The sequence below is a fragment of the Ovis aries genome, chromosome 22 (assembly GCF_016772045.2).
Source record: "Ovis aries strain OAR_USU_Benz2616 breed Rambouillet chromosome 22, ARS-UI_Ramb_v3.0, whole genome shotgun sequence".
Classification (NCBI taxonomy): Eukaryota; Metazoa; Chordata; class Mammalia; order Artiodactyla; family Bovidae; genus Ovis; species Ovis aries.
In genome coordinates this window covers 14,481,741-14,493,947 of record NC_056075.1, presented here as the reverse complement: position 1 = coordinate 14,493,947, position 12,207 = coordinate 14,481,741, and the positions used below count along the sequence as shown (strand labels likewise).

Sequence of the window (12,207 nt, the reverse complement as noted above, 5' to 3'; positions counted from 1 at the left end):
TAGATTTTTATTTATTTATTTATTTATTTTTGGTTATACCTCGAGGAATGCAGGATCTTAGTTCCCTGACCAGGGATTAAACCTGGGTCCCCTGAAGTGAAAGTGCAGAGTCTTAACCACTGGACTACCAGGGAAGTCCCCCAAATCCCAACAGTATTAAAAAGCAGGAGAGGAGCCGAGATTCCAAGGATACACTCACTCTTCAAGCTACCAGGAACCCAGAAAGAGAGTGAGATGAGCAGATCTGTGCAACTGCTGGGAGGATGCTTTCATGACAGTGCTCAGCCTAGAATGTAATCATGATGTTTGTCACACTTAAAGAGATCTTGCGATTCATTTACAAGTAATGAAACTTTCTGGTTGAGTTGAAGAGGCTTCATCAAAAGGGCAACTTGGTCCCTGTGAAATAAGCGTTATTCACTCAGTCATGTCCATAGATTATAGCCCACCAGGCTCCTCTGTCCATGGAATTCTCTAGGCAAGAATACTGGACGGGTTGCCATTTCCTTCTCCAGGGGAACTTTCTGACTCAGGGATCAAACCCGGGCCTCCTGCATTGCAGGTAGATTCTTTGCTGTCTGAGCTACCAGGGAACCCCTGGAATAATATAATATGTATTTGTCTCTGGTTCCTGACACAGAACTCCTAAAACCTTTGTGGTTTCCTAAGTGATAAGAGCACTTGTGAGCATCTTTTTCTCATACGTGATCTTTGATTCTGGTTCCTGACATAGAGTTCCTAAATCTGTTGGCTTTCCTGGGTGATAAAGTCTTTCGTTCTAATGCGTTGCCTTGGTGGGCTCCTGAATGGGGGCTGCTCACCAAGCCATCATTAGTAGCTTGGAACTTTCAGCCTGACCCCCTCCACATCCTTCAGAGAGGGGCTAGAAATTGAGTTAATCATTGATCATGCCTACAGTATGAAGCCTCAATAAAATCCCCAGAGTACAGGGTTTGGGGAGCTAATGGGTCGATGAACTCATGGAAGTGCTGGGAGAGTGGTGTGTTCAAGGAGAGCTCCTTCCCACAAACCTTGCCCTGTGCCTCTCTTCTATCTCGATGTTCCTCTGTATCCTTTTTCGTATCCTTTTATATTAACTCATATCCAGTAAGTGGGCTTCCCTGGTGGCTCAGATGGGAAAAATCCACCTGTAGTGCAGAAGACCTGGGTTCAATCCCTGGGCTGGGAAGATCTCCTGGAGGGGGCCATGGCAACCTACTCCTGTATTCTTGCTTGGAGAATCCCATGGACAGAGCAGCCTGGCAGGCTATAGTACATAGGATCACAGAGAGTCGGACATGACTGAAGCGATTTAGTGCAGAGCACGCACATCTGGCATCAGAAGTATTAACTGTGTGATTGTGGTGTGAGAGTAAAGGAGACACACAGGAGGAAGCGTGAGTTTTTCCTATTCAGGTGCCAAAAATCCCGGTTTCCCATCTTTCTAGAGCAGAAGGTGACGTGGTGCTCCAGATGGGCTTGGTCAAGAGACCCTACAAGGATAAGTAGGAGGATGTAGCCTGGGTATTTTCCTAGGCAATCAGGCAGGTAAAAGATCAGCTGTTGCATCCTCAGCCTTAGCTCTCCCATCGGTCTGGCTCACGTTAAGTGTCAATAAGTATTGCTTGAGTAAGTATGTTGCGATTCATCCATTATCTCCTTTAGATCAAAGGTGGCAAGCTGTCCGTTTTCTTGGCACAGTCTCCTTGTCTGTGTCCTTTAATGTCCCATGCCTCCTGGGACCACAGCCACTTTTAAGAGCTTGTTAACTTTCTCCCTCTTATCAGGTATTCTGCTTGACAGAATCATCCCCTTCCCCAAATTTACTTCTAAAACTGTACCTTATAGTTCTTGAGAGTCCCTTTCGTCCCTTTGAAAAGACCCTGATGCTGGGAAAGATTGAAGACAGGAGGAGAAGGGGACAACAGAGGATCAGATGGTTGGATGTTCTCACCAACTCAGTGAACATGAGTTTCAACAAACTCTAGGAGATACTGAAGGACAGGAAAGCCTGGCATGCTGCAGTTATGGGGTCACGAAGAGTCAGACAGGACTGGCTCGCACTGATCATGGATAATCAGAAAGCCTGAAGGCCCTGCAAAGTTAAACACCCATCAGGAGATAGTCAATAGACTATAATTTATGTTCTTCAACTTGCCCTGTTATAGAAGGTTTTTCCTCAAGGCTACTAAGGACAGGGAACAGAAGCTGAGGCTTACAGACTGGTCTAAACTGTTGCTGGTTACTCCTTACACCTCTTTGTGCTCCAAGAGCACAGGGGAAGTGGGAAAAGACAGGGGGAAGGAGAGAATTCTCAGCCTCACTATTCCTCCAGGACCCCAGGGCTCTGGGCAGGTGAGCAGATGGTCTGGGCACCCCTCATGGACTCTGACTTGCACAGTGGCCCAGGAATCTTGCTCACAGTGAGAACTTGCTGTGTTATGAGTTCTGATGGCCAGAAAGCCCCGTTATTGTCTTAGCGCTCAGACCCTCCAGGGTGAGGATCCTATCAGGGTTCTGTAGGCGACTGTGAGTTCTGCACAGAAAAATCCAGAGAGAGCTAATGGAATCCTGGCCACGAGAGATGTGCAGGGCAGAGCCAGCTGGACCAGAGGTGGTATCCCCACCTCTTTGCAGTACCTCCCCATATAACTACTCTTTTCTCTGCAGTAACAAGTTATTGTTGTTCAGTTATATCCGACTCTTCATGACCCCATGGACTGCAGCACAACAGGCTTCGCTGTCCTTCTCTATCTCCTTGAGTTTGCTCAAACTCATGTCCATTGAGTCAATGTTGCCATCCAACCCTCTCCTCCTCTGTCATCCCTTCTCCTCATGCCCTCAGTCTTTCTCAGTATTAGTCTTTTCCAATGAGTCAGTTTTTTGCATCAGGTGGCCAAAGTATTGGAGCTTCAGCATCAGTCCTTCCAATGAATATTCAGGATTGATTTCCTTTAGGGTTGAGTTAACTGGTTTGATCTCCTTACAGTCCAAGGGACTCTCAAGAGTCTTCTCCAACACCAAAGTTTGAAAGCATCAATTCTTCAGTGCTCAGCCTTCTTTATGGTCCGAATCTCATATCCATACATGACTATGGGAAAAACCATAGCTTTGACTATATGGACCTTTGTTGGCAAAGTGATGTCTCTGCTTTTTAATATGCTGTTTAGGTTTGTCATAGCTTTTCTTCCAAGGTGCAAGTGTCTTTTTTTATTTCATGGCTGTAGTCACCATCCACAATGGTTTTGGAGCCTAAGAAAATAAAGTCTATCACTGTTTACATTTTTTTCCCCGTCTATTTAAGCTAGAGCAGTAACAGGTGGCTCCAGCTTAAATACTGATCATTCTTTCTGGGCCCTGACGTAGGCCCCAAATTATGTTTCATATTTTTGTTCCTTCCCTTCTCTGATAGGATCCTAGATGGTTTACAAAGAACAAGTCATGCTGTATATATATAAGGTCTGACTAATACAAATAACTTCCTACTTTTAATTTTCATGCAATTTAAACCAAACCTGGAATTTCCACAGCACTTTGGAACCATAGATTTTTCAGGGGACTTAGTTGTAGGTATTTAAGGAAACTCCTGACAAGTGACAAAAGTCTTCCAATCCCCTCTCTACCAAAGTGAAAGTGGACTAAGGTAGAGAAGTTTCTAAAGCATAAGCGCCAGAAGATGGGGCCCAGCTATAAGTGTAATTTAAAGCTCTTCAGATGTCTTTCAATATGTAGCTAAGGTTGCAAACCAATGTTTTAGAAAGGCTTTCAGAAAAGTCTGAGACTCAGAGGGGTTTCTAATGAAATACTTTGGGATGTTTCAGGTATGCCATGTCAAAACTTTCGTTAACCAAAATGGAGGTTTTGTAATAGTGGGATGTCCCAAGGGTTTTTTGTTTTGTTTTCTGAAAGTATAGTTGATTTATAATGTTGTCTAATTACCTATGTACCGCAGAGTGATTCATTTATGCATATATTTATATACATTCTTTTTAAAAATATTATTTTCCATTATGGTTTATCATAGGATACTGATTGTAATTCTCTGTGCTATACCGTAGGACATATATTTATGCTGTTTATGCAGCCCGTGTGTAAGAGCTTACATCTGCTGACCTCCCCCTTCCACTCCATTCCGCCCCCAACCCTCTTGCCCCTTGGTAACCACAGTCTATTCTCTATGTCCACGAGTCTGTGTTTTGTAGATAGGTTCATTTGTGTCCTATTTTACATTGGACATATAAGTGACATTATATAGTATTTGTTTTTCTCTTTCTGACTTACTTCTCTCTCTGACAGTCTGTAGGTTCATTCACATCTCTACAAATGACCCAGTTTCACTCCTTTTCATGGCCGAGTACTCTTCCATTGTAAGTGTAGACCACATCTCCCTTATCCATTCCTCTGTTGATGGACATTTAGGTTGTTTCCATGTCCTGACTATTGTGAACAGTGCTTCTGGGAACATAGGGGTGCATGTATCTTTTTGAATGTGGGTTTTTTCTAGATATCTGCCCAAGAGCAGGATTGTGGAATCATATGATAATTCTATTTTTAGTTTTATAAGGAACCTCCATATTGTTTTCCATAGTGGCTGTACCAACTTAGAGTCCCACAAACAATGTAAGGGGGTCCATTTCTCCACATCCTCTCCAGCATTTGTTATTTGTAGAGTTTTATTGATGGCCACTCTGACCATTGTAGGGTAGTGCCTCACTGCAGTTTTGATTTGCATTTCTCTAATAATTAGTGATGGTGAGTGTCTTTTCATGTTCTCATTGGCCAGTTGTATTTTTTTTTTTTCCCTTCCATTTTTATTCTTTGGAGAAATGTCTAGGTCTTCTGCCCATTTTTTTTTTTTTTCTCATTAAACTTTTTTTTAATGGGTCTCAAATTCTGTGACAGATTTTTGGTCAAGTTGTTTTCATTAAAAAGTACTGATTTTAAAAACTAATAACTTAAACTGCCACACACAAAACATATGGTCCACAAAAACATTCTCCTTTCCTTCTGAAGGTTTTACGATGCATTGTTATCATTAACCAGTCTTTTACTATTAAACTTAAATGGCCAATTGAGACAAACAGTTCTGAGACCGTTCTTCCACCACTGATTAAGACTGGGGTGGCAGGTATTGGGGATAATATTCATTTAGCCTTCTGAGCTTTCTGGGCAGACTTGGTGACCTTGCCAGCTCCAGCTGCCTTCTTGTCCACTGCTTTGATGACACCCACAGCGACTGTCTGTCTCATGTCACGCACAGCAAAACGGCCCAGGGGAGGATAATCAGAAAAGCTCTCGACACACATAGGCTTGCCAGGAACCATATCAACGATGGCAGCATCACCAGATTTCAAGAATTTAGGGCCATCTTCCAGCTTTTTCCCAGAACGACGATCAATCTTCTCCTTCAGCTCAGCAAACTTGCAAGCAATGTGAGCTGTGTGACAATCCAGCACAGGTGCATATCCAGCACTGATTTGGCCTGGATGGTTCAAAATAATCACCTGAGCTGTGAAGCCAGCAGCTTCCATGGGTGGATCATTTTTGCTGTCACCAGCCACATTGCCACGACGGACATCTTTGACAGACACGTTCTTGACATTGAAGCCCACATTGTCCCCAGGAAGGGCTTCACTCAATGCTTCATGGTGCATTTCTACGGACTTCACCTCAGTTGTTACATTGACTGGAGCAAAGGTGACCACCATGCCAGGTTTGAGAACACCAGTCTCCACACGACCCACAGGTACAGTACCAATACCACCAATTTTATAGACATCCTGGAGAGGCAAACGCAAGGGTTTGTCAGTTGGGCGAGTTGGTGGCAGGATGCAATCCAGAGCTTCAAGCAGGGTGGTTCCACTGGCATTGCCGTCCTTACGGGTGACTTTCCATCCCTTGAACCATGGCATATTAGCACTTGGCTCCAGCATGTTGTCACCATTCCAGCCAGAAATTGGCACAAATGCTACTGTGTCGGGGTTGTAGCCAATTTTCTTAATGTAGGTGCTGACTTCCTTAACAATTTCCTCGTATCTCTTCTGGCTATACGGTGGCTCAGTAGAATCCATTTTGTTAACGCCAACAATTAGTTGTTTCACACCCAGGGTGTAAGCCAGAAGGGCATGCTCACGGGTCTGCCCGTTCTTGGAGATACCGGCTTCAAATTCACCAACACCAGCAGCAACAATCAGGACAGCACAGTCAGCCTGGGATGTGCCTGTAATCATGTTTTTGATGAAGTCTCTGTGTCCTGGGGCATCAATGATGGTAACATAGTACTTGCTGGTCTCAAACTTCCACAGGGAGATATCAATGGTAATACCACGCTCACGTTCAGCTTTCAGTTTGTCCAAGACCCAGGCATATTTGAAGGAGCCCTTTCCCATCTCGGCAGCCTCCTTCTCGAACTTTTCAATTGTTCTCTTGTCGATCCCGCCACATTTGTAGATCAGATGGCCAGTCGTGGTAGACTTCCCTGAATCTACGTGCCCAATGACAACGATGTTGATGTGGGTCTTCTCCTTTCCCATTTTGGCTTAGGTTTAACGGTGGTTTTCACGACACCTGTGTCCTGGCGGCAAACCCGTTGCGAAAAAGGTCTGCCCATTTTTGTATTGGGTTGTTTATTGTAGTCATGTTGTATGATATGTTTGTATTTTGGAAATTAAGCCCTTATTGATTGCATCATTTGCAGATATTTTCTCCTATAGCTTATTTTTTTATTTTTCTGTTTTTGTGGTTTCTTTTGCTGTGCAAAAGCTTTTAAGTTTGATTAGGTCCCATTTGTTCATTTTTGTATCCTTGGGAGACTGAATGCATTGCTAAGAAAACACTAGTATGATTTATGTCAGAGAATGTTTTGCCTGTGATTTCTCCTAGTTTTATAGTGTTATGTCTTATGTGTAAGTCGTTAAGCCATTTTAAGTTTATTTTTGTGTATGATGAGAGGGTGTGTTCCAGCTTTATCAATTTACATGCAGCTGTCCAGCTTTCCCAGCACCAACAGTTGCTGAAGAGACTTTCTCCCATTGTTGGCACGTTCCCCTCCTGATTCCCTTCTTACTTTCTTCTATTTTCCCCTTTTTTCCTTTGTCCTGCCTGGTTACGTGGGGGCAGAGGTCTGAGATCTGCCAGCATTCAGTAGATACTCTGTTGGAACTGTTCTACATGTAGCTGCATTTTTGATAATATCTGTGGGAGGTGAGCGTCATGGCCTACTTCTCTGCCATCTTGACCAGTCTACCCAAGTTTCTTTCAGACAGCAAACTGCAGTCACTGTCAGATGTTTTCAAAATGGTGCTCAAGAAGTGTAAAATAGAATTACCATGTGCTGTGCCGAGCTTAGTCGCTCAGTCATGGCCAACTCCGTGACCCCATGGACTAGCGCACCAGGCTCCCTTGTCCATGGGGATTCTCCAGGCAAGGATACTGGAGTGGGTTGCTATACCCTCCTCCAGGGGATCTTTCCAATTCAGGGATCAAACCCAGGTCTCCCGCATTGCAGGCGTATTCTTTACCAGCTGAACCACTAGGGAAGCCCAGGAATACTGGAGTGGGTAGCCTATCCCTTCTCGAGGGGATATTCCTGACCCAGCAATTGAACCGGGGTCTCCTGCATTTCAGGTGGATTCTTTACCAGCTGAGCTACCAGGGAAGCCCATATGATCCAGGAATTCACTGCCGGTTATATACTCAAAAGAATCAAAAGCAGGAGCTCAAGTGGATATGGATAGCAGTATTATTCACAGTAGCTGAAGGGTGGAAGCATCCATGAATTCATAAATTTATGAATGGATGAACAAAATGTGGTATATACATACTATTTTATTAATTAAACAAGGAGGCTAGGACTTCCCTTATAACTCAGTCTGTAAAGAATCTTCCTGTAATGTAAGAGACCCAGGTTCGATTCCTGGATCGGGAAGATCCCCTGGAGAAGGAAACAGCAACCCACTCCAGTATCCTTGCCTGGAGAATCCCATGGACAGAGGAGCCTGGCAGGCTATAGTCCATGGGGTCGCAAGAGTTGGACACGACTTAGTGACTAAAGCATGAAACAAGGAGGCTCTGATGTCTTGTCAACCTACATTAAGCAACCAAAACTGAGGTTTGGCAATATTTCGAGATTAAGAAATCAAAGGACAACAAACCAGAAATATGCAAGTGGGCTTTCCCAAATAATGCAACCACTTAAGCTACAGCTAATCAAATAATCTCCTTGTCTTCCTTCTGCTGTGCTTTGTAAAAAGTTTTCCCTCCTGTCCTGGAGGGCTCGTAAGCAATTCCGGTTTTTGTTGCCAATTCCAATCAGTGTTTGCTCACATAAACACTTCAGTTTTTAAATATGTCTCAGCTTATCATTCAACAATACAATGAAGTATTATTCAGCCTTAAAAAGGAAGGGAATTCTGATACATGCTACACCATGGCTAAACCTTGAAGACATTATGCCAAGTGAAATAAACCAGTCATGAAAGGACAAATACTGTTTGATTCCACTTACATGAAGTACTCCAGAGTTGTTAAGCTCACAGAGACAGAAAGTAGGTAGAAATGGGAGATTAATATTGAAAGGATAGAGTTTGATTTGTAAGATGAAAAAGTTCTTGTAGCTGGATGGTGGTGATGGTAGCGCAACAGTGTGAATGTACTCAACGCCATGGAACTGTGCACTTAAAAATAGTTAAGATATTGAATTGCATTATGCGTGTTTTACCATAATTTTTTTTTAAGTTTTAAAAATAGTTGGTTAAGTACTTCTGCAAATGAATTTCTGCATTCTTGCATCATACTAGGCAGAAGACCCACCCATGATGGTGATTCATTTTACAGAATTAAGGTCATGCATGGTATGAATGAAAAACAAGGGAAGGAAAATCAGTTCATAAATATCCTTCAGGCATGAAATAATTTTTACTAGCTTTTTAGAAGTGAAAGTTGTCACTATTCTGCTACTTAGATGGTGGTACACAAATTGGTAGAGAAGTAACTAATAGGGAAAAAAGTGCAACAATAAAAAAGTCACCATTTGTCAAAGTAAGATATGTGACCTCCAAAACTCAAAGGACTACGGAACTGGGAGTTCCGTCTTTAGAGGTTTTTGAACAAAACTTGCTATGTTGAGAAATTTGTCAAGCAATTCGAATATTATCATTTGTAGGTCCCACAGATTTGCCAGTGGAGCACACAGCCAATGTGGTTACCCTATAGTAAACATATGTTCTCATCTCCAAGCTGAGCAAGTATATAGAGACTGAGTTCCAGTAAGGACCCAGAACAGACTCTAGATGTGGACAAAATTCAATGGCAGAAAGCTCAAGACATAATGAAGCACAGCAACTTAAACCATTTCATGTCTCTCTTTGACTGAAAAAAAAAAACAAAGTGTCTGAAGATCAGTGGTAATCTGATCCATAAAGAAGGCGAGATGCTATCTGAGCAAGGATTTAGGGCAGGATGGGGATTCAAGAGACTAGATGGGGATTCAAGAGACTGTATGTGCCCTAATGAAGGAAGGCCTGAAGGGCTCATGGTCATTTCTGCTAGGCTGATAGATACTCCACGTGGTCACTGTTGGCCCTATGTTCAACTCCCTCACACACACATACACTCAGTAAGCCAGTAATAAAACAAGCAACAAATAAATAACAAATGTTGGCAAGGATGCAGAGAAAAGGGAAACCGCATGTACTGTTGGTAGAAATGTAAATTGGCACAATAGCTATGGAAAATGGCATGGTGGTTCCTCCAAAAATTAGAACTGCCATAGGCTCCAGCTTCCTTAGCTGTGCAAAAGTTCGTAAGTTTGATTAGGTTTCATTTGTTTACTTTTGCTTTTATTTCCATTGTCTTGGGAGACTGACTGAAGAAAACATTGCTGGGATTTATGTCAGAGGATGTTTTGCATATGTCCTCTTCTAGGCTTTTTATGGTGTCATGTCTTACATATATAAGCCTTTGAGCCGTTTTCAACTTATGGTGTGAGGGTGTGTTCTGACTTCATTGATGTACATGCGTTCCAGCATGTGACTGTCCAGCTTTCCCAACACCACTTCTGAAGAGACTGACAGTAAAAGTCTTATCACTTATGACTACAGAGTACCTAACAATTCAAGTTATTAGAAATGTGTAAGTTAGATAGTAACGTTAGCCATAATCTCTCTACCTTCCCCAACTATAACTACTGTTAACAACTTGATTTATCTTCTTTATTTGCATATTCTTTGTATATGATGGTATTAAAATATACATTTATTGGATTCACTTAAAAATACCTTTTTTCCCATGTTTGCGCATATGTATCTACCTAAGACCTTTTATGAACTTTTGCTACATTGCATGGATGTTGATAACTCAGTTTGTAAAGAATCCACCTGCAGTGCAGGAGACCCTGGTCAATCCCTGGGTTGGGAAGATCCCCTGGGGAAGGGATTGGCTACCCAGTCTAGTATTCGTGGGCTTCCCTCATGATTCGGCTGGTAAAGAATCCGCCTGCAGTGCGGGAGAGCTGGGTTCGATCCCTGGGTTGGGAAGATCCCCTGGAGAAGGGAAAGGCTACCCATTCCAGTATACTGGCCTGGAGAATTCCATGGACTGTATAGTCCATGGGGTCGCAAAGAGTCAGACACGACTGAGCAACGTTCAGTTTCTTTCACGGATGTAACATAATTTGCTTAACCAGTGGCCTGTTGTTAAACATTTCTATTGTTTTCATTTTTTTTCTCTATTTCAGTCAGCTCTGCAAAGAACATCCTGGTGTGTCTATCTTTGCCCTCGGTGTGAGTAAGAGGGGAACTGCTACGTCCAAGAACATTCTCCACTGCCGTTTGTTAATTGTGCTTAGTCACTCAGTCCTGTCTGACTCTTTTGTGACCCCATGAACTATAACCTCCCAGGCTCCTCTGTCTATGGGATTCCCCAGACAAGAATACTGAAGTGGGCTGCCATGCCTTCCTCCAAAGGATCTTCCCAACTCAGGGACTGAGCCCAAGTCTCCTGCATCGGCAGGTGGATTCTTTACCATTGAGCCACTATCCCCTGGCATTTCACTCAGCACTAATTATTAGGGTTAGAATCATATCTGCTAGAGTTCCACGTGTAAATAAGAGCAAAAGGAGTTTCTCTGAGCCTTGTGTCTGCTGGTGCTTTGCAGAAATATCAGCGAAGGCGGAAGTACAGCCTGTCTGCTGTGTTCCATTCAGCCACCATGTTGCAAGACATTGGCGAAGCCATTCAGTTTGAAGTCAGCATCGGGAACTACGGCAACAAGTTTGATACGACTTGTAAGCCTTTGGCATCAACCACTCAGTATAGCCGTGCTGTATTTGATGGTAAGACTGACGCTGGCTGTCTCTCCTGCACATGTTTACAGTGGGTGCACCACTGAGAGAAACACGCGGTGCATTCTCTCTCTGGCGGGTGTTATTCCCAGCATATGGGTAGCGGAAAGATAGAATGCAGAAGAGAGGTGGCTGAAGTTTAGACGCAGACCCTTTTCCAGGGGCTGAATCTCAAGGCCTCTCCCATGCCCAGTTTTAACACTGGCTCTGTTTTGTAAGTCATAAGATGGCAGCTAGCTGAACACTGAGCCTCCCCTAAAACAGCTCCTGCCCCTGCCCACCTCTGCCCTGCCTGGCCCCAAACTGCTTTCAGTTTGAGTAGTTGAAGTGGATGGAAAATCAGCTTCTGGTCATTGCTGTTTCTCCCCAGCACTATGACCTTAGCACATCACTTCACTCTATCCCTCATTCTCTAGAATTGCCATGAGTATTAGATAGCTATATTCAAACAAAGATGGATGGAAAACAGTCCCTGCTTTTATAGAACTTACATTCTAGAGTATAAAATAAATCATAATAGAAGTCAGAGTATGAGAATGCCCTAATAAAGATGTGGACAAATGGTTCAAGAGTACACAGAAGGGAGCGAGAAATTCTGATCCAGTGTTTCAACAGCGTTGCCAGAGTTTTTAGCTAATTTTTATGCAAGTAGTGTTAAGCTAGAAAATGTGGGCTAATCTTTATAAGGCTCTGAGCAATACCAAATTCCACGTATCCAACTAAGGTTTTTAAAAAACAGAAAATTCTTTTTTCTTGTCCCATTCCAAAAAAATATTTGCTTAGGATAACCGTTTTCAGGGATAAACACATATAATCTGATCTCTTATGCTCTGTTTTCTGCTACCCTGTTATGTAATTATCAGTG

General features: G+C 43.0%; 2 protein-coding genes and 1 non-coding gene across 12 annotated transcripts in view; 1 reads left to right on the top strand and 2 right to left on the bottom strand.

Annotated features, from left to right (window-relative positions):
* The window catches only part of MYOF (myoferlin), a 177,935-nt gene that overhangs the window by 96,562 nt on the left and 69,166 nt on the right, over window positions 1-12,207 (top strand). For all 10 annotated transcript variants that reach the window (XM_060405019.1, XM_004020039.5, XM_012102565.4 and 7 more), the window contains one exon: window positions 11,156-11,333. In XM_060405019.1, coding sequence (XP_060261002.1) covers window positions 11,156-11,333 — 178 coding nt within the window. The remainder of the gene's footprint in view (window positions 1-11,155; window positions 11,334-12,207) is intronic.
* Window positions 62-134, bottom strand: TRNAE-UUC (transfer RNA glutamic acid (anticodon UUC)). Its single transcript has one exon. It is a non-coding gene; the product is annotated as a tRNA-Glu (tRNA).
* LOC105601979 (elongation factor 1-alpha 1) lies at window positions 4,847-6,600 on the bottom strand. The gene has a single exon (XM_042238656.2). It carries the CDS (start codon window positions 6,531-6,533, stop codon window positions 5,145-5,147), a length of 1,389 nt encoding a protein of 462 aa, XP_042094590.1. The 5' UTR covers window positions 6,534-6,600; the 3' UTR covers window positions 4,847-5,144.